At 47.1% G+C, this 23,872-nt stretch overlaps 1 protein-coding gene across 2 annotated transcripts in view; it reads right to left on the bottom strand.

The window, feature by feature from the left end:
- The window catches only part of PDHA1 (pyruvate dehydrogenase E1 subunit alpha 1), a 45,598-nt gene extending 22,478 nt beyond the window's left edge, over window positions 1-23,120 (bottom strand). The window contains exons 1-3 of one of the 2 annotated variants that reach the window (XM_068269983.1): window positions 22,910-23,120; window positions 16,448-16,462; window positions 15,470-15,538 (exon numbers count right to left, since the gene is read on the bottom strand). In XM_068269983.1, coding sequence (XP_068126084.1) covers window positions 15,470-15,538; window positions 16,448-16,462; window positions 22,910-22,972 — 147 coding nt within the window. In that variant the 5' untranslated portion in view covers window positions 22,973-23,120. The remainder of the gene's footprint in view (window positions 1-15,469; window positions 15,539-16,447; window positions 16,463-22,909) is intronic. The other variant, XM_068269984.1, reaches the window with a different exon arrangement.
- Window positions 23,121-23,872: the final 752 nt, after the last annotated feature.

Below are 23,872 nucleotides of genomic sequence, written 5' to 3'. Positions count from 1 at the left end.
AGTTTTAGTCTATGACTAAAAGTATTAGAGGCAGAATAGAGCCAGATAACTGGCATTGTTTAAAAGGGAATAAATATGTCAGCCTCCATATCCCTCTCACTTCAGCCGTCTCTTAACCTCCCCGGCGTTCTATTGAGATCGCCAGGGAGGCTGCGGGAGGGTTTTTTTTTAATAAAAAAAAACCTATTTCATGCAGCCAACTGAAAGTTGGCTGCATGAAAGCCCACTAGAGGGCGCTCCGGAGGCGTTCTTCCGATCGCCTCCGGCGCCCAGAATAAACAAGGAAGGCCGCAATGAGCGGCCTTCCTTGTTTTGCTTAGATCGTCGCCATAGCGACGAGCGGAGTGACGTCATGGACGTCAGCCGACGTCCTGACGTCAGCCGCCTCCGATCCAGCCCTTAGCGCTGGCCGGAACTTTTTGTTCCGGCTACGCTGGGCTCAGGCGGCTGGGGGGACCCTCTTTCGCCGCTGCTCGCGGCGGATCGCCGCAGAGCGGCGGCGATCAGGCAGCACACGCGGCTGGCAAAGTGCCGGCTGCGTGTGCTGCACTTTATTTGAAGAAAATCGGCCCAGCAGGGCCTGAGCGGCAGCCTCCGGCGGTGATGGACGAGCTGAGCTCGTCCATACCGCTCAGGAGGTTAAAATTCCTAAGCGTTGGCAGTTAGGAGATGCATTTTATGTTACATACTTTCAATTAACAAGATTGCAATATGCAAATTAGAGGAGTCGGAGGAATCCTAAACTGAGGAGTCGGAGTCGGTGGATTTTTGTACTGACTCCACAGCCCTGTTATTTAAACTGTATATCCTGGTCATAACAGATTTTTTTTAGCCCTTTTGCACAGTGGCAAAGAGGGTAGCACTCTTATCTTGCAGCAACAGTCCCTAGCTTGGCTCCTGGCCAGTACAGAATCTGCATGGGGTTTGTAGGTTCTTGCTGAATTTGTATGACTTTATCTGGGCACTCCACTTTCCTCCAATATGCTAAAAACCTACCGATAGACAAAATGGCTTCCCCATAAAGACAGGCCCTAGGCTATGGCAGGGACATTAAGCAGCGAGTAGTTCTAAGATGGTATTGATCAGGGCTGTGGAGTCGGTACAAAAAAAAAAATAAAAAAAAATAAATAAATAAATAAATAAATCATCCGACTCCTCAGTTTATGATAATAAATAAATCATCTGACTCCTCAGTTTATGATTCCTCTGACTCAGAGACTCTGACTCCACTAATTTACATATAATAATTGTGCTTAATAGTATGTAACATAAAAGACAATTCATCATGCTTAGGAATATTAAAGCAATATAAAGATGGCATCTGTTTTTGGGAGCAGAAAGCTCTTGGACAGGCAGCTGACACTCTACCCTGTCGGCCATCCTATTCATGTAGAATTGGTACAGAAGCGGACAATAGTTACATTTGTTAGTTAACACTCAAATGCACTTGTTTAAACCAACTACAGCACATATAAAAAATTACTACTCTTCTGTAATGTACTAAAATACATATTGTAATGATACAGTATATGAATGTCAATTTGCAAAATCGCTCAGCTGGATATATTAAAGGAAACCTGTAAGGACTTCTACCGGCTCCCTGTAGATGATGTATGCCCATGCCGGGGCAAAACGATCCTCCACTCTCCCGCCGCGGCTCAGTTTCGTCATCGCCGACTTGCAAGTTGACGGCCACTGCAGGTTTCCTTTAAAGCTGGCCACTAACGGTCCAATTTCTAGTGAAAAATCGTTCGAGCGATCAAATTCTGATCGGACGAAAAATCGTTCACTACTCCATCAACTAACCAATCATTGCTTCCTATCTATCACGACCACCAAGAAAATCAAAATTTTCGTTCGACGAAAATTCATTCGGGCGACATTTTTTTCACTTGTTCATAATCGATTGTGTCCACCAATGGAGATTATTTGCAACCAATCCGATCAGAATTTCTGATCGCTCGAACGATTTTTCGCTATAAATTGGACAGTTAGTGGCCAGCTTAATAGTAACTAAGGAAGATCGTTGAGATGCAAATAATTCTGAGCTGATGTAGGATTATGAGGATCATGCAAATTTTGTATGAAGAGGTAAACAACTTAAAGAGTAACTGTTAGCCCAAAAAATCAAATTTAAATCTCTATTGCAATGTGTTAAATAGTTTGCAAGGGAGCCAAAAAGGCAATGCTGAAGTTAAAAAGCAATCTAATTTTTCTTCTTGTGTGACTATCATTCAGCCTTTTCCCCCAGCTCCTAAGGAGGACGCAAGGCCGCATAACAGATACTGCAGAGCATGCCCATGTCTGCCCGACCCCCTCCCCCCCCAGGACCAGGTGCCGATGTCTGTCCGCTCCCCCCCCCCCCAAGAGCAGATGTCTGTCCGCTCCGCCGCCCCCCCCCCCCCCCCCAAGAGCCGATGTCTGTCTGACCCCCCAGGACCAGGTGCCGATATCTTCTCACCCCAAAAAGCTGACACCGAGAGAGAGCGAGAGCAGAGTACATCTACACACCTCCAGCGCTGCCACCGCAGCTCAGCCGCCGAGTCACATGTGAGAGAATCACGAGCAGGAGAGAGAGAGATGCACGGCGACAGGGCAAACTTGCGGTGGCGGTGCTGGAAGTGTGTAGATGTACTCTGCTCCCACTCTCTCTCGGTGTCAGCTTTTTGGGGTGAGAAGATATCGGCACCTGGTCCTAGGGGGGGGGGGGGGTGGGGGTCGGACAGACATCGGCTCTTGAGGGGGGGGAGCGGACAGACATCGGCACCTGGTCCTGGGGGGGGAGGAGGGGGGGGGGAGAGGGGTCGGGCAGACATGGGCATGCTCTGCAGTATCTGTTATGCGGCCTTGCGTCCTCCTGAGGAGCTGGGGGAAAAGGCTGTATGATAGTGAGACAACAAAAAAAATTAGATTGCTTTTTAACTTCAGCATTGCCTTTTTGGCTCCCTTGCAAACTATTTAACACATTGCAATAGAGATTTAAATTTGATTTTTTGGGCTAACAGTTACTCTTTAAACATGGACCAATCATCTCCTGCAAAGGTGGAATTGGATTAGTCCACTTTTAAAGCTGCATAAATTTGCATACAAAATTTGCATAAATCTGCATCAACACTTACCATAATTATTTCCATCTCATTGACTTGTGACAACTACTCGTCGGGCATTATTCCTACCAAAGATATTCATCATACGGTATATAAAAGATTCCTGTATACATGGTCAGATATGTATAACAGCTGCTTTATTGCAGCCGCACAAGTGCCTTATCTACTCGCGTAAGGATCGTGCACTCATGATCCTGCTCTTGCCAGCTGGTTCCCTGCTGTGTATGTGCCCCCCCCCCCATGCAACGTGGTATGCAGAGAGAGTGTGCTGCTCAAGACTACCTGTGTCCCCTGGCTTGTGGAGCTGAGCGTGCAAGCAATCGATCAGCGGTGCAATGATCAGGGATTCTTTCTGTGTGGCAATTGCTGTGTTTCGTATCTATGATGCCATCTAGTGGCGTTTTGACACAGAGCTGTACCATGCTTGGGGCACATCTGGCTACTGTGGAGGGGGCTATACTGGGGAGGGGTCTTATACGCAAAACAATTACGCAAAAAAAGTCAACCTTCAAATAATTATATTCTGTTATGCACTCAATACGAATCCTTTTGCAGAAATGACTGCTTCAATGCGGCGTGGCATGGAGGCATTCAGCCTGTGGCACTGCTCAGGTGTTATGGAGGCCCAGGATGCGTCTCTCAACTTACTCTTCACAATATCCCACAGATTCTCTATGGGGTTCAGGTCAGGAGAGTTGGCAGGCCAATTGAGCACAGTAATACCATGGTCAGTAATCCATTTACCAGTGGTTTTGGCACTGTGAGCAGGTGCCAGGTCGTGCTGAAAAATGAAATCTTCATCTCCATAAAGCTTTTCATAACTGCATAACTGAACATAATTATTTGAAGGTTGACTTTTTTTGTTTTAAAAACACTTTTCTTTTATTAGTCGGATGAAATATGCTAATTTTTTGAGATAGGAAATTTGGGTTTTCATGAGCTGTATGCCAAAATCATCAATATTAAAACAATAAAAGGCTTGAACTACTTCAGTTGTGTGTATTTGAATCCAAAATATATGAAAGTCTAATGTTTATCAGTACATTACAGAAAATAATGAACTTTATTACAATATGCTAATTTTTTGAGAAGATCCTGTAAGCCGACTCACGTATAAGCTGAAGTTCCCACTTTTTCCTCAGAAACCGGGAAAAAGCAATATGCTAATTTTTTTAGAAGATCCTGTATATGCGAGTATATACGGTAACTGTTTTTTTGTTTATCATTTCAGTGTTCTCCCCAGAATTTTTTTCCAGCCGGGTGGCATGAAATAGCTGCCGGGTGGCATGAAAAAGTAGCCGGGTGGGGCGAGTTGAAAATGCAGGGCAACTGTGCTTACAGCATAGGAGGAGGTGAGCCGATGACAGCCGGGTGGTCACCAAATCTAGCCGGGTGGAGCACCCGGCTAAAAGAGCCTGGGGAGAACACTGCATTTCATTTTTGTGGACTAAGCACAGCAATTACTGTGTCTACAAGTTATTGATGATGAATATATTATCATCTGAGAAATAGAACATTTTATATTTTTTCTCTTAAAAAGTTTACATTTATTAGGTGTTGGAGTTGGTGCATTTTTGTACGACTGACTCAAGTTACCAAAAAACTCCACAGTCCTGGTGTTAATGACATGAATTGCGTAGTGTACTCTGTAAAGCAATGCCAAAATAATTATTAATAATAATTATAATAATAACAATAATAATAAACCTAGGTCTTAAAGCCCAAGTCCAGGGAGAAACAAAACATACAAGATGAAATGTTCACCACTTGTTAAACATCACAAAGTGTCCTTTTTGATTCATAAAGTTCAAAAGGTCATCAAAGTTCCACCAATGATGGAACTGCCACTGGGTGCAATAAAACAAAGATTTCATGTCTTGAGTTCAGGATTAACGAGTTACAAAGACAGAGGAAATAGCCAATGATGTATTCACACGTTAACCCATCAGTATAAATGAAAAATAATGCCTCACACTAACACTTTAAAATGTGAAAATAAAGAGGTAAAATCTGGTCTTAGAGTTGCATAATGTGGCATGGTGTTAGAACATCTTTTGGGTTTTCTCCTGCTTATCTTCCCATTGGACAGGTTCTCTATCATTTGCTGCCCATGGCAACCCCAAAAACTTCCCTGGTTTCAAGATCAACCTTGGTCCGTTTTAGGAAATGAAGGAAGTTAATAAAAAAAAAATTCAGTCAGTCAGTTCTAAGGCCCGGTTCACATTAGCGGCTGCTATCCGGAATCGCCGTGCCGGAGCCGTGCCGGAGCCGGACCGCATGCGGACCGGACGAAACGGACGCACGGCATAGCAATGAAAGTCTATGCGACCGTTCACATGCGTCCGTTTCGTCCGGACCGGAGCCGGACCGGATCCGGACTCCGGCGTCCGTTCCAACATGCGCTATTTTTTGGTCCGGCTGGTCCGGCTGACGTATCCGGACCGTAGCCGGAATGTTGCATCCGGCCAATGGAAACCAATGAGAACCGGAGAGCGCACAACACACTGGCTATAAAAACCGGATGTTGTACCACACTTCCTATGCTGACTCTATGGTATGGTGGCCATTTTGGATGGGGACCACATGGCACCAGCGTTCACAGAGTGGAGCAGCAGTGACTTCATGCTGGAGCTCTTTGGCAGCAATATGGAGCAGGATCTGTCTGATAGCGAGGGGGTGAGGCCCTACACATCAGAAGACCTCATCCTACAGGTGCAGCAGGTACCAGCCCTGTGGGACAAGGGGGATGCGGACCACAGCAACATCAAAAAATGCAGAGGCCTGTGGAAAAAAATTGCCAAGCTGTATGTGGAGGACTTTGAGAACTTGAGCAAGAGACAGCAAGGCACAGAGGGTATGTTGACTAGAAGTTTTTTTGGGGGGGGCTTGTGGTTTAAGCTTGTGATGTATTCAACTTTTGCTATGGATTTGTGTCACCCACGTGTTGCCCACCCACCCGTGGCCCACCCACCTGTTCCCCACCCACCTGTACCCCACCTGTGATGTATCCCACCTGTGATGTATCCCACCCACCAGTACCCCACCTGTGATGTATCCCACCCACCTGTACCCCACCTGTGATGTATCCCACCCACCTCTACCCCACCTGTGATGTATCCCACCCACCTCTACCCCACCTGTGATGTATCCCACCCACCTCTACCCCACCTGTGATGTATCCCACCTGTGATGTATCCCACCCACCTGTACCCCACCGGTGATGTATCCCACCCACCTGTACCCCACCTGTGATGTATCCCACCCACCTCTACCCCACCTGTGATGTATCCCACCTGTGATGTAAACCACCCACCTGTACCCCACCTGTGCTGTATCCCACCCACCTGTGATGTATCCCACCCACCTCTACCCCACCTGTGATGTATCCCACCTGTGATGTATCCCACCCACCAGTACCCCACCTGTGATGTATCCCACCCACCTGTACCCCACCTGTGATGTATCCCACCCACCTCTACCCCACCTGTGATGTATCCCACCCACCTCTACCCCACCTGTGATGTATCCCACCCACCTCTACCCCACCTGTGATGTATCCCACCCACCTGTACCCCACCTGTGATGTATCCCACCCACCTCTACCCCACCTGTGATGTATCCCACCCACCTCTACCCCACCTGTGATGTATCCCACCCACCTCTACCCCACCTGTGATGTATCCCACCTGTGATGTATCCCACCCACCTGTACCCCACCTGTGATGTATCCCACCCACCTCTACCCCACCTGTGATGTATCCCACCCACCTCTACCCCACCTGTGATGTATCCCACCTGTGATGTAAACCACCCACCTGTACCCCACCTGTGCTGTATCCCACCCACCTGTGATGTATCCCACCCACCTCTACCCCACCTGTGATGTATCCCACCCACCTGTGATGTATCCCACCCACCTGCGATGTACCCCACCTGTGCACATAAAACATACACAATGACCAATTATTATACATCAATTTATTGTGAAAAATTAATAAATTTAAAATCACTCAAACTTGAAACTCCAAAATAAACACATTTCAACAAAACATATTAAAAACCAAACATTCACCCTCGTCCAGGTGGTGTGGTAAAATAAAGTCTCAGTTGGTCCCTGTTCCGCAGTGACACTACCCTTGGCCTGGTTGCATACCTCCGCAGGGGCATTAGTGGAAGCACATTCGGGGGTTCCGGAGTCTCTCTTTCCTCCTGCCGCACAAAGTTGTGGAGGATGCATGCTGCCTTCACCACGACAACTGCGTTGCCCGGTTTCAGCAGCATGGGCGTGTGGAACACCCTCCACTTTGACACCAGGATCCCAAATGTGCACTCCACCATTCTCCTTGCACGGCTCAACCGAGCATTGAAGTGTAGCTGGCTGGCATCAAGTCCCCTGTCTGGGTACGGACGCATTACATGGTCGGACAGGGCGAAGGCCTCGTCCCCCACAAACACATAGGGGTAGGCCGGTGCCCTTGTCCCAGGCCAGGGTCTGTCACGGGGGAGACGCAGTCTGCCTTCCTCCATCAGCCGGCAAAGGGTCGTACGCTGGAAAATTCCAGAGTCATTGGAACTACCGTACGACCCCACATCCACGTACACAAACTTATAGTCCGCATCTGCCACTGCCATTAGAACAATGCTGAAGTATTTTTTATAGTTGAAATAATGGCTGCCACTCCCCACGGGTTTCTGAATCCGGATGTGTTTCCCATCCAGTGCGCCAACACAATTAGGAAACTTGCACTCGGTCCAGAAGCCCTGGGCGATCTCCTCCCATTTCGTGGTGTCCGGCACAGGCATGTATCTGGCCCTCAGTCGCGTCCAAAGGATCCTCGAAGTCCTCACGACGATGCCTGCCACCGTGCTCTTCCCAATACGAAATGTGACATGTAGCGATGTATATGTTTGTCCAGTTGCGATGTACCTACAAGAGAAATAATCGAAATCAATTTTTCATGTCGTTACAGGAGAAAGGTACAAGACAAGGTGGCGCAATATACGGGATGCATATGTGAAATGGCTACGGAAGAAAAAACTTGCCGAACGAAGTGGCAGTGGCGGGGGAAGGCGACAAAAAGACTACCAATTTGCCAAGCAATTGTCTTTCATCAATGCAAGCCTGGAACCTAGACTGTAAGTACCACTACTGTGGGCAGGAACTGAGAGCTCATTTACCATGACTTCGGCCATGTATTGCTATGGCCTCAATTCCCATGGCTAGCGAACTTTTCTCACAAGCTTTATCAAATGTTGGGTAGAAACGGGTGATAAAGTGATTGCTAGTGTTTGCTAGCTCTGTGAATTGACGCCACATGCTGTTTGGCACACCAATAAATATTTTTTTTATCTACAGGACTGAAGACAATTTGGAGCAAGAGGAACCGACCCAGGAGGCACGGTTCAGCAGTGAGGAGAGCTTGGTGGATGATGACGTCGCCGATGTAACCTATTGCCCCGAGGCGAGGAGTAGGAGGAGGGAGTCCTTAATCACAACTCCGTCCTTTGATGATGACTTGGCAGAAGAGAGCTTGGATGTTGAGGTTGCAGGACCGAGTGTGGAAGAAGCTGAACCTCCACAATCGACCGCTATGGAAGCTCCAGGGGAACAAGAACAAAGTGAGGAGCACCGAGAGACTGCAGCACAACCAGCGCGCAGGGCAACCCCGACACAGGCCAGAGGACGGGAAGATGCTGCCACACCACCAGTGAGGACCACCACACCAGTGAGGCGTCGAGGTACCCTCCCCCCAACAAGGAGAGAGACAGAGTCCGAGATGTCCGGGGCTGTCTCCGGACTTCTCGGGATTCTTCAGAGCCACCAAACTCTCATAACCCGGCAGTTGCAAGATGAGGACAGGGGCCATATCATGGAGCAGTACAAGTCCCACATCACTACACTGCAATGTGAGCTCGACGCTGTACATGGGCACTACAGGGACGAGCTTAAAATGATGCATGAGATGCACAGAGGAGAAATCGACCAACTGCGTGCGCAGCATCATCAGTCGGTGGGCCAGCTGCAGAACATGATGCAGCAAATGCATCAACAAAGCAAGGAACTACTGAAATTGCAGGCACACCCGTGTTTTCACACTGTGATGTCTCTAATACCATATCTTGAAAAGGTGCCTTCACAAAACCTGATGGCGTGCCATTCCAATTTGCTGGAGGTGATTAAACAGCACATGGACACGCCATTATTGCAACCACCAATTTTTAGACCCCCACAACCAACAGCGGTGCCCACCTGGCAATCATCACAGATGTACACCGGCTACAGAGGCAGTCAATATGGGCCACCGCTGTCAGGGTCCAGCTCATCCACGACCAGCACCCAAGAGAGTCCAGATTTCCAGGCAGCAACTCCCACCTTTTCTAGTAGTGGTGCCGATACAATTTGAAAAAAAAAGTCAAATTGTTCCTGGACATGCTCCTCTGAATACCTCCGATCCTCGGAGGAAGGATACCATCACAGGGCTTTTTAACTTTTGGTTTTGCTGGACTTGAACTTTAGGGCCTGGTGTCCCCGAAAGACACTACCTGGGTCACAACCTTGTGCCTGTTGCACTGCACCTGTAGTCATGCACCTCTGCCATCGGTTCCTCTTGCTCCTCACTTTGTTCTTGTTCCTAACCACTTGCACAAGACCCTTGGAGCCATGGGTGAAGGACACCTTCACTGGTCGGTGAGAGGCCTAGCCTTTTCACTGACCTGTGTCCTTCATCCATGGCTCAGAGGGTCCTGTGCCAGTCGTTAGGTTTTAGAAGCACTAATAATTTAGGGCCTGGTGTCCCCGAAAGACACTACCTGGGTCACAACCTTGTGCCTGTTGCACAGCACCTGTAGTCCTGCACCTGTGCCTTTGATTCCTCTTGTTCCTTACTTTGTTGATCCTAATCACTTGCACAAGACCCTTGGAGCCATGGGTGAAGGACACCTTGACTGGTCGGTGAGAGGCCTAGCCTTTTCACTGACCTGTGTCCTTCATCCATGGCTCAGAGGGTCCTGTGCCAGTCGTTAGGTTTTAGAAGCACTAATAATTTAGGGCCTGGTGTCCCCGAAAGACACTACCTGGGTCACAACCTTGTGCCTGTTGCACTGCACCTGTAGTCATGCACCTCTGCCATCGGTTCCTCTTGCTCCTCACTTTGTTCTTGTTCCTAACCACTTGCACAAGACCCTTGGAGCCATGGGTGAAGGACACCTTGACTGGTCGGTGAGAGGCCTAGCCTTTTCACTGCCATGTGTCCTTCATCCATGGCTCAGAGGGTCATGTGCCAGTGGTTAGGTTTTTGAAGCACTTCAATTTTAGGGCCTGGTGTCCCCGAAAGACACTACCTGGGTCACAACCTTGTGCCTGTTGCACTGCACCTGTAGTCATGCACCTCTGCCATCGGTTCCTCTTGCTCCTCACTTTGTTCTTGTTCCTAACCACTTGCACAAGACCCTTGGAGCCATGGATGAAGGACACCTTGACTGGTCGGTGAGAGGCCTAGCCTTTTCACTGACCTGTGTCCTTCATCCATGGCTCAGAGGGTCATGTGCCAGTGGTTAGGTTTTTGAAGCACTTCAATTTTAGGGCCTGGTGTCCCCGAAAGACACTACCTGGGTCACAACCTTGTGCCTGTTGCACTGCACCTGTAGTCATGCACCTCTGCCATCGGTTCCTCTTGCTCCTCACTTTGTTCTTGTTCCTAACCACTTGCACAAGACCCTTGGAGCCATGGGTGAAGGACACCTTGACTGGTCGGTGAGAGGCCTAGCCTTTTCACTGACCTGTGTCCTTCATCCATGGCTCAGAGGGTCCTGTGCCAGTGGTTAGGTTTTTGAAGCACTTCAATTTTAGGGCCTGGTGTCCCCGAAAGACACTACCTGGGTCACAACCTTGTGCCTGTTGCACTGCACCTGTAGTCATGCACCTCTGCCATCGGTTCCTCTTGCTCCTCACTTTGTTCTTGTTCCTAACCACTTGCACAAGACCCTTGGAGCCATGGGTGAAGGACACCTTGACTGGTCGGTGAGAGGCCTAGCCTTTTCACCGCCATGTGTCCTTCATCCATGGCTCAGAGGGTCATGTGCCAGTGGTTAGGTTTTTGAAGCACTTCAATTTTAGGGCCTGGTGTCCCCGAAAGACACTACCTGGGTCACAACCTTGTGCCTGTTGCACTGCACCTGTAGTCATGCACCTCTGCCATCGGTTCCTCTTGCTCCTCACTTTGTTCTTGTTCCTAACCACTTGCACAAGACCCTTGGAGCCATGGATGAAGGACACCTTGACTGGTCGGTGAGAGGCCTAGCCTTTTCACTGACCTGTGTCCTTCATCCATGGCTCAGAGGGTCATGTGCCAGTGGTTAGGTTTTTGAAGCACTTCAATTTTAGGGCCTGGTGTCCCCGAAAGACACTACCTGGGTCACAACCTTGTGCCTGTTGCACTGCACCTGTAGTCATGCACCTCTGCCATCGGTTCCTCTTGCTCCTCACTTTGTTCTTGTTCCTAACCACTTGCACAAGACCCTTGGAGCCATGGGTGAAGGACACCTTGACTGGTCGGTGAGAGGCCTAGCCTTTTCACTGACCTGTGTCCTTCATCCATGGCTCAGAGGGTCCTGTGCCAGTGGTTAGGTTTTTGAAGCACTTCAATTTTAGGGCCTGGTGTCCCCGAAAGACACTACCTGGGTCACAACCTTGTGCCTGTTGCACTGCACCTGTAGTCATGCACCTCTGCCATCGGTTCCTCTTGCTCCTCACTTTGTTCTTGTTCCTAACCACTTGCACAAGACCCTTGGAGCCATGGGTGAAGGACACCTTGACTGGTCGGTGAGAGGCCTAGCCTTTTCACTGACCTGTGTCCTTCATCCATGGCTCAGAGGGTCATGTGCCAGTGGTTAGGTTTTTGAAGCACTTCAACTTTAGGGCCTGGTGTCCCCGAAAGACACTACCTGGGTCACAACCTTGTGCCTGTTGCACTGCACCTGTAGTCATGCACCTCTGCCATCGGTTCCTCTTGCTCCTCACTTTGTTCTTGTTCCTAACCACTTGCACAAGACCCTTGGAGCCATGGGTGAAGGACACCTTGACTGGTCGGTGAGAGGCCTAGCCTTTTCACTGCCATGTGTCCTTCATCCATGGCTCAGAGGGTCATGTGCCAGTGGTTAGGTTTTTGAAGCACTTCAATTTTAGGGCCTGGTGTCCCCGAAAGACACTACCTGGGTCACAACCTTGTGCCTGTTGCACTGCACCTGTAGTCATGCACCTCTGCCATCGGTTCCTCTTGCTCCTCACTTTGTTCTTGTTCCTAACCACTTGCACAAGACCCTTGGAGCCATGGATGAAGGACACCTTGACTGGTCGGTGAGAGGCCTAGCCTTTTCACTGACCTGTGTCCTTCATCCATGGCTCAGAGGGTCATGTGCCAGTGGTTAGGTTTTTGAAGCACTTCAATTTTAGGGCCTGGTGTCCCCGAAAGACACTACCTGGGTCACAACCTTGTGCCTGTTGCACTGCACCTGTAGTCATGCACCTCTGCCATCGGTTCCTCTTGCTCCTCACTTTGTTCTTGTTCCTAACCACTTGCACAAGACCCTTGGAGCCATGGGTGAAGGACACCTTGACTGGTCGGTGAGAGGCCTAGCCTTTTCACTGACCTGTGTCCTTCATCCATGGCTCAGAGGGTCCTGTGCCAGTGGTTAGGTTTTTGAAGCACTTCAATTTTAGGGCCTGGTGTCCCCGAAAGACACTACCTGGGTCACAACCTTGTGCCTGTTGCACTGCACCTGTAGTCATGCACCTCTGCCATCGGTTCCTCTTGCTCCTCACTTTGTTCTTGTTCCTAACCACTTGCACAAGACCCTTGGAGCCATGGGTGAAGGACACCTTGACTGGTCGGTGAGAGGCCTAGCCTTTTCACTGACCTGTGTCCTTCATCCATGGCTCAGAGGGTCATGTGCCAGTGGTTAGGTTTTTGAAGCACTTCAACTTTAGGGCCTGGTGTCCCCGAAAGACACTACCTGGGTCACAACCTTGTGCCTGTTGCACTGCACCTGTAGTCATGCACCTCTGCCATCGGTTCCTCTTGCTCCTCACTTTGTTCTTGTTCCTAACCACTTGCACAAGACCCTTGGAGCCATGGATGAAGGACACCTTGACTGGTCGGTGAGAGGCCTAGCCTTTTCACTGACCTGTGTCCTTCATCCATGGCTCAGAGGGTCATGTGCCAGTGGTTAGGTTTTTGAAGCACTTCAATTTTAGGGCCTGGTGTCCCCGAAAGACACTACCTGGGTCACAACCTTGTGCCTGTTGCACTGCACCTGTAGTCATGCACCTCTGCCATCGGTTCCTCTTGCTCCTCACTTTGTTCTTGTTCCTAACCACTTGCACAAGACCCTTGGAGCCATGGGTGAAGGACACCTTGACTGGTCGGTGAGAGGCCTAGCCTTTTCACTGACCTGTGTCCTTCATCCATGGCTCAGAGGGTCCTGTGCCAGTGGTTAGGTTTTTGAAGCACTTCAATTTATTAGGGCCTGGTGTCCCCGAAAGACACTTGGGCAGCTATGCCCTACAACTCTTCCAGCACAAAGTTGGTGGTTGGTGTTCCTTAAAACTGACCGGGCTATACCATAGATATGTTATTTTTTTGTCTTCCATGTTGGAAGAATGTTTCCATGTTGGAAAGTGGTTGTTTTTGCAATAAAAAAATTTGTTTTTACATACCTCAGTGTGATGAGTAGTTGTTCTTGTGGTGTGACTGCTCTCCTGAACGTGGTATCCTTCTTCCTAAGGTCATCCTTCACCATCTCCAAAAGGGTATCAAACCTGTCAGGAGATGTAAAGGAAGAAGCTGTAAAGTATGTTGTGGGACAAGGTGTTGGGTGGAGGATGGGGGAGGTGTGTTTACAGAGGTTTGGGAGTGTTGTGGAGGGTGGGGGTGTAGTGTATAGCTAGGTATACAGGGGTGTGGGGGTCAGGGTGGTGTGTTTAGCTAGGTATACAGGGATGAGGTGTTGTGGGGGTGAGGGTGGGGTGTTTAGGAATGGTGGGGGTTGGTGTATTTAGGCCTATATACTTACAGGGGAATAGACATCCGAGTGTAGCTGTAGAACTTCTGTGGGTGTCGTCTGAGGTCCCGGTAGAGGGCCTGGAACTCTCCCTTCCTCTGCCTCCTGGCTAGTAGAGGGTGCACCCACCATCTCCTGCGAGGAGCACGCCTTCTCCCCACATAGTAGTAGGTAAACAACAGGAAGGAGAGAATTCCCAGGTAATAAGCGTAAAAAATGACTGGATCCATGGTCCCAACTGCTGTCTCTGTATCCAAGGATGGTCTCCACACGTCCAGCTGTCTCCAACAATGACCCCAGAGCTTCTGCTGACCTCCCAGAACCCCAGGTATTTATACAGGTTGTTATCTCTTTAAGAATCCGGATCCGGACCGCAACCGTGTTCATACCGCACGGAAACCGTATGCAACCGGACCGGATCCGGACCGGATCCGGACAGGAACCGTACGGTTCAGGTCCGATCCGGCTCCGGTGCGGTCCGGACATCCGGTGCGGTTTTTGCAAAACCGCAAGTGTGAACGGGGCCTTACTCTTCCTGTTAGAATAAACAGTGTATGAAATACAACTTACTGTTTTTTAGTGCGTTTGTTTAATTTTTAAATTTGCTATTGCAATCGTGATATTTAAAAAGAGAAATTGCAAGAATTATTGTGCTCCCATTAACTTTACACAAACACTCAAAAACGGCAGCAAATGGTATGTTTTCACAAAGATTGCATAACACTAGTGGTAACACAGCATCGTTAGTTACATTATTGTGCCGGGGTCATCAGAAAAACAGAAAAGTGCATGGAAGCACATGCAGTGGAAAACAGGCTCTCTCTGTTTCCAGTCTAAAGACCAGAGGCAAAGAAAACAGTCCAAGTGCTCTATTGTAGGGGAGCACAATTTTTGTAGCACATGAAGTGGTTGTCTGGTGTGTACTTTATAGGAAACCTTAACTGAGAGGGATATGGATGTTTCCTTTTAAACAAAACCAGTTGCCCGGCAGTCCTGCTGATCTCTTTGGCTGCAGTGGTGGCTGAATCACACACCTGAAACAAGTATGCAGCTAATCCAGTCTGACTTCAGTCAGAGCACCTGATCTGCATGCTTGTTGAGGGGCTGCGGCTAAAAGTATTAGACACACAGGATCAGCAGGCGAGTCAGGCAACTGGTATTTTAAAAGGAAAAATCCATATGCTTCTCAGTTTAGGTTCCCTTTAACATATCATAAATCACACAAAACGTATTAAAAAAACGTATAAAAAATAATTTACAGGCTTTGGTAAAATTCCTCCTTACTTTGATACCTCCTAACTTACTTTGATGTCAAACGTTGCCTCTGTGGCAAAGTCAGCATAGTTGCGGGATGCCACCATAACACGGACAGCCTGGGAAAGAAACAGTGCTGGTTACTAAAGTGAGCTATAAACACAATAAGCAGAGTGATCACATCTTTCTCTTGATTCATATACCTGCCCACACGGGACATTTGAAGGAAGGAAAATAGATGTAAGGAATGTGATAAGCAGCAGAAGGATTAGGCTAGCATTAGGATAGGTAGATTAGGTATAGAAAGGTAGAGAAAATTGGTGAAAAGGGAACCAGTCGGTTGCTGCAAAAAAATCCTTAATTATTGACATTGGAATAAAAAACATATACAAAAGTTGAAATGGCAATACTGTAATACAGTCAGCACCGAACCACATACCGTACATCCTACCAGCAGGATTGAGCATTGATAGCCTCGTACACACGCTAGTCAAATCTTTGCTAGTCTTTGCAGCCACATTCCCGCCTGTGTACATCACTGCGAGCACCTGTACCAAGTAACACTGGCTCAGGTACTGACAACACTGTCCCGGTGTCACGTGGTACAAGCACTGGCAGTGATGCCGGAAACTGAAGGAGGACAGGATTTGCTCTAACGTGACAGCTGAGCACTGCATTTGCACTGGGGCGGGACACATACACCGGTGGTGGTGGTCTTGGGATAACACCGGCCGGGGGTCGGAAAGTTGTGATATGGAACAACGTTATCACTGTGCACCCGACTGAGCCATTTTGAGATTTTCCAGCATTTCCAATTGACCCTTTCAACTGAATTTGGCAGGAAATCGATCTAAACCCTCACGAGGTTTCATGCCACTATCAATGCAGTGACACATGTAGCCTGAGCTCACTATAAATGGAGTAATCAACTTTAATAGAATCGTACTTTGACATTACATTTTAACCAGAATAAAAATAAATATAAGTACCACACATAGCTATCATATCATCAAAAGTCATATCCTTACCTCACTAGTGGCCCCCTTTAACAGCAGCAAGCACAAGACATAAAAAAGAAGAAATATCAACTCACCAAATAGAAAGATACTTGGCATGCTCAAAAAATAACGTGAATCTGTGATAACATACGGATGTCACAGTTTTTGCATTTTTTTTTGTAAGTGGTCACTAGTTTCCTGTTAGTCCTAATGTTGCTAAAGAACCAGCATGCCGGATCTTTAGGCATGTTGTGGGTTCCTGTACTGTATACATGCTAGATTCTTACCTGATGTGGTCCTTTAAAGTGTACCAGAGCTGTAAAATTAAAAAGATTTTATACATACCAGGTGCTTCCTCCAGCCTCATCCGCTGCCCGCAGCTTTGGGACCCGGGTCCCCGCACTTCCGTCAGTCGGTGCCAGTCTAGCGTAAGAGAAGTGAGCTGTTTGCATATCTCTCCAGCAGCTGCTGAAGAGATACCAAGAGGGCGCACTTCTCCACGACTGACGTCTGACGGGACCCGGCTCCCAAAGCTGCAGGCAGCGGAGGATGGCGGCGTGGGAGCGATTTGGAGCAGATGGGGCTGGAGAAAGCACCAGGTATGTATACAATCTTTTTAATTTTACAGGTCTGAGTCCCTTTAAAGCAGTGTTCCCCAACTATATCCTCAAGGCCCACCAACAGTACATGTTTTGCAGAAAACCCCAAACACAGGTGAGGTAATTGAGGTAAGTGCCTCAGCAGAGCTGATTAACTACCTCGGTGGCTTTCCACAAAACATGCACTGTTGGTGGGCCTTGAGGACAGGGTTGGAGAACACTGCTTTAACTGCAAAAGAAAAAAGGGATTCCGCTACACCAATGGCTGGGTGAAAAAAAAAAGTGTCCATTTATTGTAACATCAGTGGATACACAGTGTTAAAAAAGCTCACGCTTTAACTATTTATGCTGCCTGGACGTGATTGTCACGTCCAGGCAGCTGCTGCTGTGCGCTCCCGTGTGCCCGCAAGCTCCCGTGCCACCCCCCCCCCCCCCCCCCGTTAGCCCGGAGATCAATCAATAGGAACATAGTTCCCATTCATTGATCTAAGTCCCCGGGAGAAAGACTGACAGCTTCTTTTACAGAGGCCGAGGTCTTTCTGAGGAAAAAACAAAAACGTTTCCCATCTTTATACTTCTTGGACTAAAAAAAAAAAAAAATTCACTGTGGCCATCTTGTGGTTAAATATTAAAACTACAGCTACATTTTTAAAATAAAATAAACACATTATTACATTTAAAATTAACTGTTTACCTCCCACACCAATTACCCAAATAAAATTTTTAATGAAAAAAAAAATTACAATTAAAAAAACAAACACACATAAATAGTTACCTAAGGGTCTGAACTTGTTTAACCTATTTTGGTTCCTGGACGTAGTTTCTACGTCCAGGAACCATGCGCGCTACCGCGCGCCCCCGCGGCCGATCGTGCGCGTGCACGCGCACTCCCAGCCGCGGATGCGGTAGCCAAGGAATCAATGTATCGGGCTACGGAGCCCAATCATTGATTCCTCTCCCCCGCTGAAAAAGCGACAGCTTCTCTCGGAAGCTGCGCCTTTTCTTGCCGTTCCCTCTGCGATGAGTCACTCTAAGCGCGTGCTACGCTTAGAGTGACGTCATGTAAACAAACTCATGGCCGCCATCTTGTGGCCAAAAAGTAATACTACACCTAAAAAAAAAAAAAAAAAACAGAATTAACACACATTTACATTATATATCTATTGTTTACCTCCCACCCTCCCAAAAGTACCCTAATAAAATTTTTAGTATAAAAAAAAAAAAACCATTACAATAATAAAAAAAAAAAAACATGTAAATATTTACCTAAGGGTCTAAACTTTTTAAATATCAATGTAAAGATGAAATATTTCTATATTTTTTTTATTTTAAACTTGTAAATAGTGATAGACGCAAAATGGAAAAAATGCACCTTTATTTCCAAATAAAATATTGTCGCCATACATTGTGATAGGGACATAATTTTAACGGTGTAATAACCGGGACATATGGGCATATACAATACGTGAGTTTTAATTATGGAGGCATGTATTATTTTAAAACTATAATGGCTGAAAACTGAGAAATAATTTTTCCATTTTTTTCTTATTCTTCCTGTTAAAATGCATTTACAGTAAAGTGGCTCTTAGCAAAATGTACCCCCCAAAGAAAGCCTAATTGGTGGCGGAAAAAACAAGATATAGATCAGTGCATTGTGATAAGTAGTGATAAAGTTATAGGCTAATGAATGGGAAGTGAACATTTCTCACGTGAAAACGACGGAACCTGAATGGGTTAATATGCATGTGAAAAGGGTATATTACGAGTATTTTTTAAATTATAAGCTAGTAAATAGTGATCGACACAAAACTGAAAAAAAAAACACCTTTATTTCCAAATAAAATATAAGCGCCATACATTGTGATAGGGACATAATTTAAATGGTGTAATAACTGGGACAAATGGGCAAATAAAATACATAGGTTTTAATTATGGTAACATATTATTTTAATGCTATAATGGACAAAAACTGAGAAATAATGATTTTTTTCCATTTTTTACTTAATATTCCTGTTAAAATGCATTTAGAAAAAAATAATTTTTAGCAAAATGTGCCACCCAAAGAAAGCCTAATTGGTGGCGGAAAAAACAAGATATAGATCAATTCTTTGTGAGAATTATTGATAAAGTTATTGCAAATGAATGGGAGGTGAAAATTGCACTGATGCATAAGGTGAAAAATACCCAGGGGCTGAAATGGTTAAAGGGAACCTGAGGTAAGAGGCATATAGGGCTGCCATATTTATTTCCTTTTAAACAATACCAGTTGTCTGACAGTCCTGCTAATCTTTCTGGTCAGTAGGGTCTAAATTACACACCTGAAACAAACATGTAGCTAATCTTGTCAGATTTGTCATGGACATCTGATTTGCATGCTTGTTCAGGGTCTATGGCTAAAAGTATTAGGCCCCATTCACACTTGCGGTTCGAGTCCGCAAGTGTCCGGGGGCCTGGGTCCCGCAAAGAAACCGTACGGGTCTCTGCGGTGGCCACAAGGCGGCACAAGTTGTGGATCCGGAATGTATCAGTTCCGGCTACAATAAAGTAGCCGGAACTAGATACTTTGCAGTGCCAGAAAGGCACCGCAAGCATGGGGGATACCGGCGTGTAGTCCGGGCCCCCCCAAGTGGCATAGGACCGGTGCAGGAAGCATCCGGTCCTATTGCCAGTGTGATGAGAAACATCCGTTTCTCATTGCACAGCATGGGCCGCATGTTCGGGTCAGGATCCGGCCCGGGTCCGCAGCCGCACCGGGACGGACTGAAAAATAGCGCATGTTGGAAAAAAAGCCGGATCGTCCCGGAGCTGCGTTCCCGGATCGGATCCGGACGGCGCACGAGTGTGAATGGATACATTGTACGGAGCGTTCCGGGGAAGCCGGACCTGGAACGCGAATGTGAACCGGGCATTAAAGGCAGAGGATCAGCAGGACAGCCAGGCAATATATATTATTTAAAAGGAAATAAACTCATCAGCCTTCATATTCCTCTCACCTCGGGTTCCCATTTAAGTGTGATGACCCATACCCCTATAAGTCAGAAACCTAAAGACTGTATGGAAAGGGAGATTGAGCATCTCAGGTAGAGGTCTTTGGGGACAATAGTATTTCTTGCAGCTGGGAGATGATCAGGGAGTGAATGGACGATACAGAAATAAATATATTCCTGACAGCAGCTTGTTATGACCCAACACGTAACTAATGTGTCAGCCCGCTCAGCTGGTGTCCAAAACATCAATCTGTCTAGCCCTGCTGGTACCTAGTGCATAAATTAGCCCAGCCAAGTCCAAAGCATGCAAAAGTAGAATGAACAGCAGTGGGCACCAAAGATGAAGGCTTCAGAATTTATTCCAATAGGTACATACAGACAGATAGGGCGCTAATGGGAAGTGAACTAAGGCCTAACAGCCCTTTGACAGGATTTTACCCGCTTCTTCAGGATCTCTGAAGAAGCTGGTAAAATCCAGTGAAACGGCTGTTAGGCCTCTGTCTACATGTACCTACTGGAATAAATTCTGAAGTATTCATCTTTGTTGCCCAGTGCTGTTTGTTCTACTTCTACAATTTGTGGTTCTGACTACTGTGAGCACAACCTCAGATCCATGGTACAGGGCATCAGCCCATTGTGTACCAGCCACTCTGCTCTCTTTCCCTCTCTTTGGATTGTCAAGACCACAACGTGTCAGCTTGCTTAACCAGTACCCAACATTTAAGCTTGCCTATGGTAACATCTTGCCCCGAGGGTACACAATATGTTGGACAGCCCAGACAGTACGTAATGTACGGCATGCACAAGGCAGCCCATGTAGTGCATGACGGACAGACTGCAAGGTACCCAATGCAACAGCCTTCCAAGATGGAACCCAAAGCAACAACCAGCTGAATTGCCACCCACCTTGACAGCCTGTCCAGCATGTACCAATGTGGCTGTCTGCCAAGCATGTGCCCAATGCTTCAGTATGTACAACCAGTGCTTAACATTAATTTGGTCAGTCTGTAATGCTGGCATGGCAGACAGCACTTTCGCCTTGCAGCACTGAGTCGCCAGTTTGAATCTATCTGCACAGAGTTTGTTTGTTCTTCCTGTATCTGCGAGGGTTTGCTTCAGGCACTCCAATATCCACCAACATCCCAAAAACCATACTAAAAGGATAATTATTGACTAACCCTTAACATTTATATACTATTCTAGTGTAGGGGATCCAGCAGGAAACCTCATAGGAAAATTTCAATAATATGATTAGGAGAGCAGCACCTTCTCAAATCTTTAGGTTTTAGATAGGTTGTAGTAAACTACGACCACACTATTAGGCTCAAGGTAAAGGGGGAAGAGGCGCCCAGAGCAGATAAAATACGTTAAAAACAAATAAAATAAAAAAAGTGAGGTGGCTTACCTCAATGAAGACAAATTCACGTATTAATAGAATTTTATTGCACTGGCAACGCGTTTCGTGGGTGCATACCCACTTCCTCAGGCCAAATAGCAGTGCCTAATAGTGCTTGTAGTGCCTGAGGAAGTGGGTATGCACCCACGAAACGCGTTGCCAGTGCAATAAAATTCTATTAATACGTGAATTTGTCTTCATTGAGGTAAGCCACCTCACTTTTTTCATTTTATTTGTTTTTAACGTATTTTATCTGCTCTGGGCGCCTCTTCCCCCTTTACCTTGTGCCTTCACCCTCCTTTTGGAGGGCGATCAACCCTCTTTGACCAGTTTAGGTCATTTGAGGTTTGCTTTTTATCAAGAGTGCGACCATTACCATCACCGTCTGGTTACCAGAGTGGAGTCGGGGTTATACATCTCCACCTGCTTCTAGTGGTCGGTTGCCCTTCTGCAACCCACCTTTGTGAGTATAATACATTCACATTTTTTACATGCTTCTGGTACTGTGACATACTGCACCATTTGGGCTCCTGTTGTCTCTGTGTTTTCTTCCTGCAGGGTGCAATTTTTATTATCCCTACTTTTTGTCCCTACACTATTAGGCTAATCACAGGGCTTCGTGCAGTAGAGGATGCTGTGATGGGAGGACACTGAGTTCTCCCCAAGCTCTTTTAGCCGGGTGCTCCACCCGGCTAGTTTTTGTGAGCACCCGGCTGTAATCGTCTCACCTCCTCCTATGCTGTGAGCATAGTTGCTCACAGACGGAGCAGTCCTTTTCAGCGCAGGAAGATTTGGGAGCAGCCGGCGCCACTATAGACTATAATACGAATTACTTCTATAGCGGCGCTCAGTGAGCAACGTCGACGCCATCAGAAGACAGAGCTGAAGTTGCTTTAAAACCCAGTAATTCGGACTCCAGCAATAGCTGGAAGCCGAATTATATCATTCCCCACCATCCATGGTGGCCTGGAAGGGGAATAGTAATTAAGATATACCGGCTGAATCCTGCACCCAAGTCTTCCTGCGCCGATTTCAAATGTATGCGCTCACAGAAGCACAGACCCTGCATTCTCTCATCTCGCCCCACCCAGCTACTTTTTCATGCCACCCAGCTGTAAAACATTTCTGGGGAGACCAGAACTGATCCCTATGAGGTTTCCAGCAGGGTCTTCTAAACTAGACTAGCACCGAAATTGGCCCTAGACTATGATGGACATATGACTATGGTAGGGACACTAGACCTATGGTAGGGATTAGATTGTGAATCCCTCAGAGGGACAGTTAGTAAAATAACTATGCACTCTGTAACGTGCTGCAAAGATGTCAGCGCTATGTAAATTCAAGATACTGTAATAGTACATACACAATAATAATACACCTGGCCAGACAGTGTCCCATATAACAGGTCTCAGTGTGACCAGTCTATACACAGCGCACCAGTCTGGCCAGGGATCTCCCTGTAGGGCAGTGGCACTGCTCTATGCCCTTCCCCTGTCTCTTTTATACTCACAGTTCCAGGCTTATGGGCCGCGCCCTGCAGCACACGGGACAGGAGGGACAGCATCTTTTGCATGGGCGGCCGGTCAGAAGAGGATCCGGGTCACTCTCCGATCTTCAATTCTACCTGCCTGACACAGACGACCTCAAATCTGATCGGCCGCCTGTAACCTTTCAGGGGCCTTGCTCCACTGTTGCCGCTACGACCTGACGTCACGAACACACCTCCTGACGGCGGCAACGTTAGCATAATGGCCTCCATCTTTAATACGGGCATTGCATTGTTGCGCCCTGCTCAAGCATTGAGGAGTGGAAATTAATATTCTTTATCGTAAGCACAATATGTGGTCTACAAACTACTTTCAATGCACTATTTTCCGAAAACTCTGCTGGACACGTAATGCTTCCAGTGCCCATCTCTTCTCACTGCTTGTAGTATCAAGTGTCAGTATTAATACTTGCCACCAGATGGAGCACTTGTGTTGCTTTTTGAATATTACACAGACAGGCGCGAACAGACGAGTTATTCTAGTTTTACATAATTATATTGGCGCTACAATCAATTGGAGAATGGTTCTAACAAAATGCTATTTTTAAAACCAATTGGAACTGGAATTAGTAAAGGTTAAGTAACGTTTCACACTAAGGGTGTTTTCGGCCTTTTTTTCAAGCGCAGGCGATTTTCAAAATCGCCCACATAACCAGGGGCGTAACTAGAAATCACTGGGCCCCCTGCGAATATTTGGATGCCCCCCCCCCCCCCCCCCATAGGTGCCAAATAATCGTAATGGGGCAGCGTTTCACTGTAAATTAATTGTAAAGTGGGCAGCATTTCACCAGACAATCATAATGTGGGCCAGAAAATTGTAATGTAGGCAGAGTTCACCAGACAATCGTAATGTGGGCCAGAAAATCGTAATGTGGGCAGCAGTCACCAGAAAATCGTAATGTGGGCAGCAGTCACCAGAAAATTGTA

The sequence above is a fragment of the Hyperolius riggenbachi genome, chromosome 2 (genome assembly GCF_040937935.1).
Source record: "Hyperolius riggenbachi isolate aHypRig1 chromosome 2, aHypRig1.pri, whole genome shotgun sequence".
Taxonomy (NCBI): Eukaryota; Metazoa; Chordata; class Amphibia; order Anura; family Hyperoliidae; genus Hyperolius; species Hyperolius riggenbachi.
The sequence above is the reverse complement of the archived record's forward strand: the minus strand, read 5'-3'. Positions and strand labels throughout refer to the sequence as shown.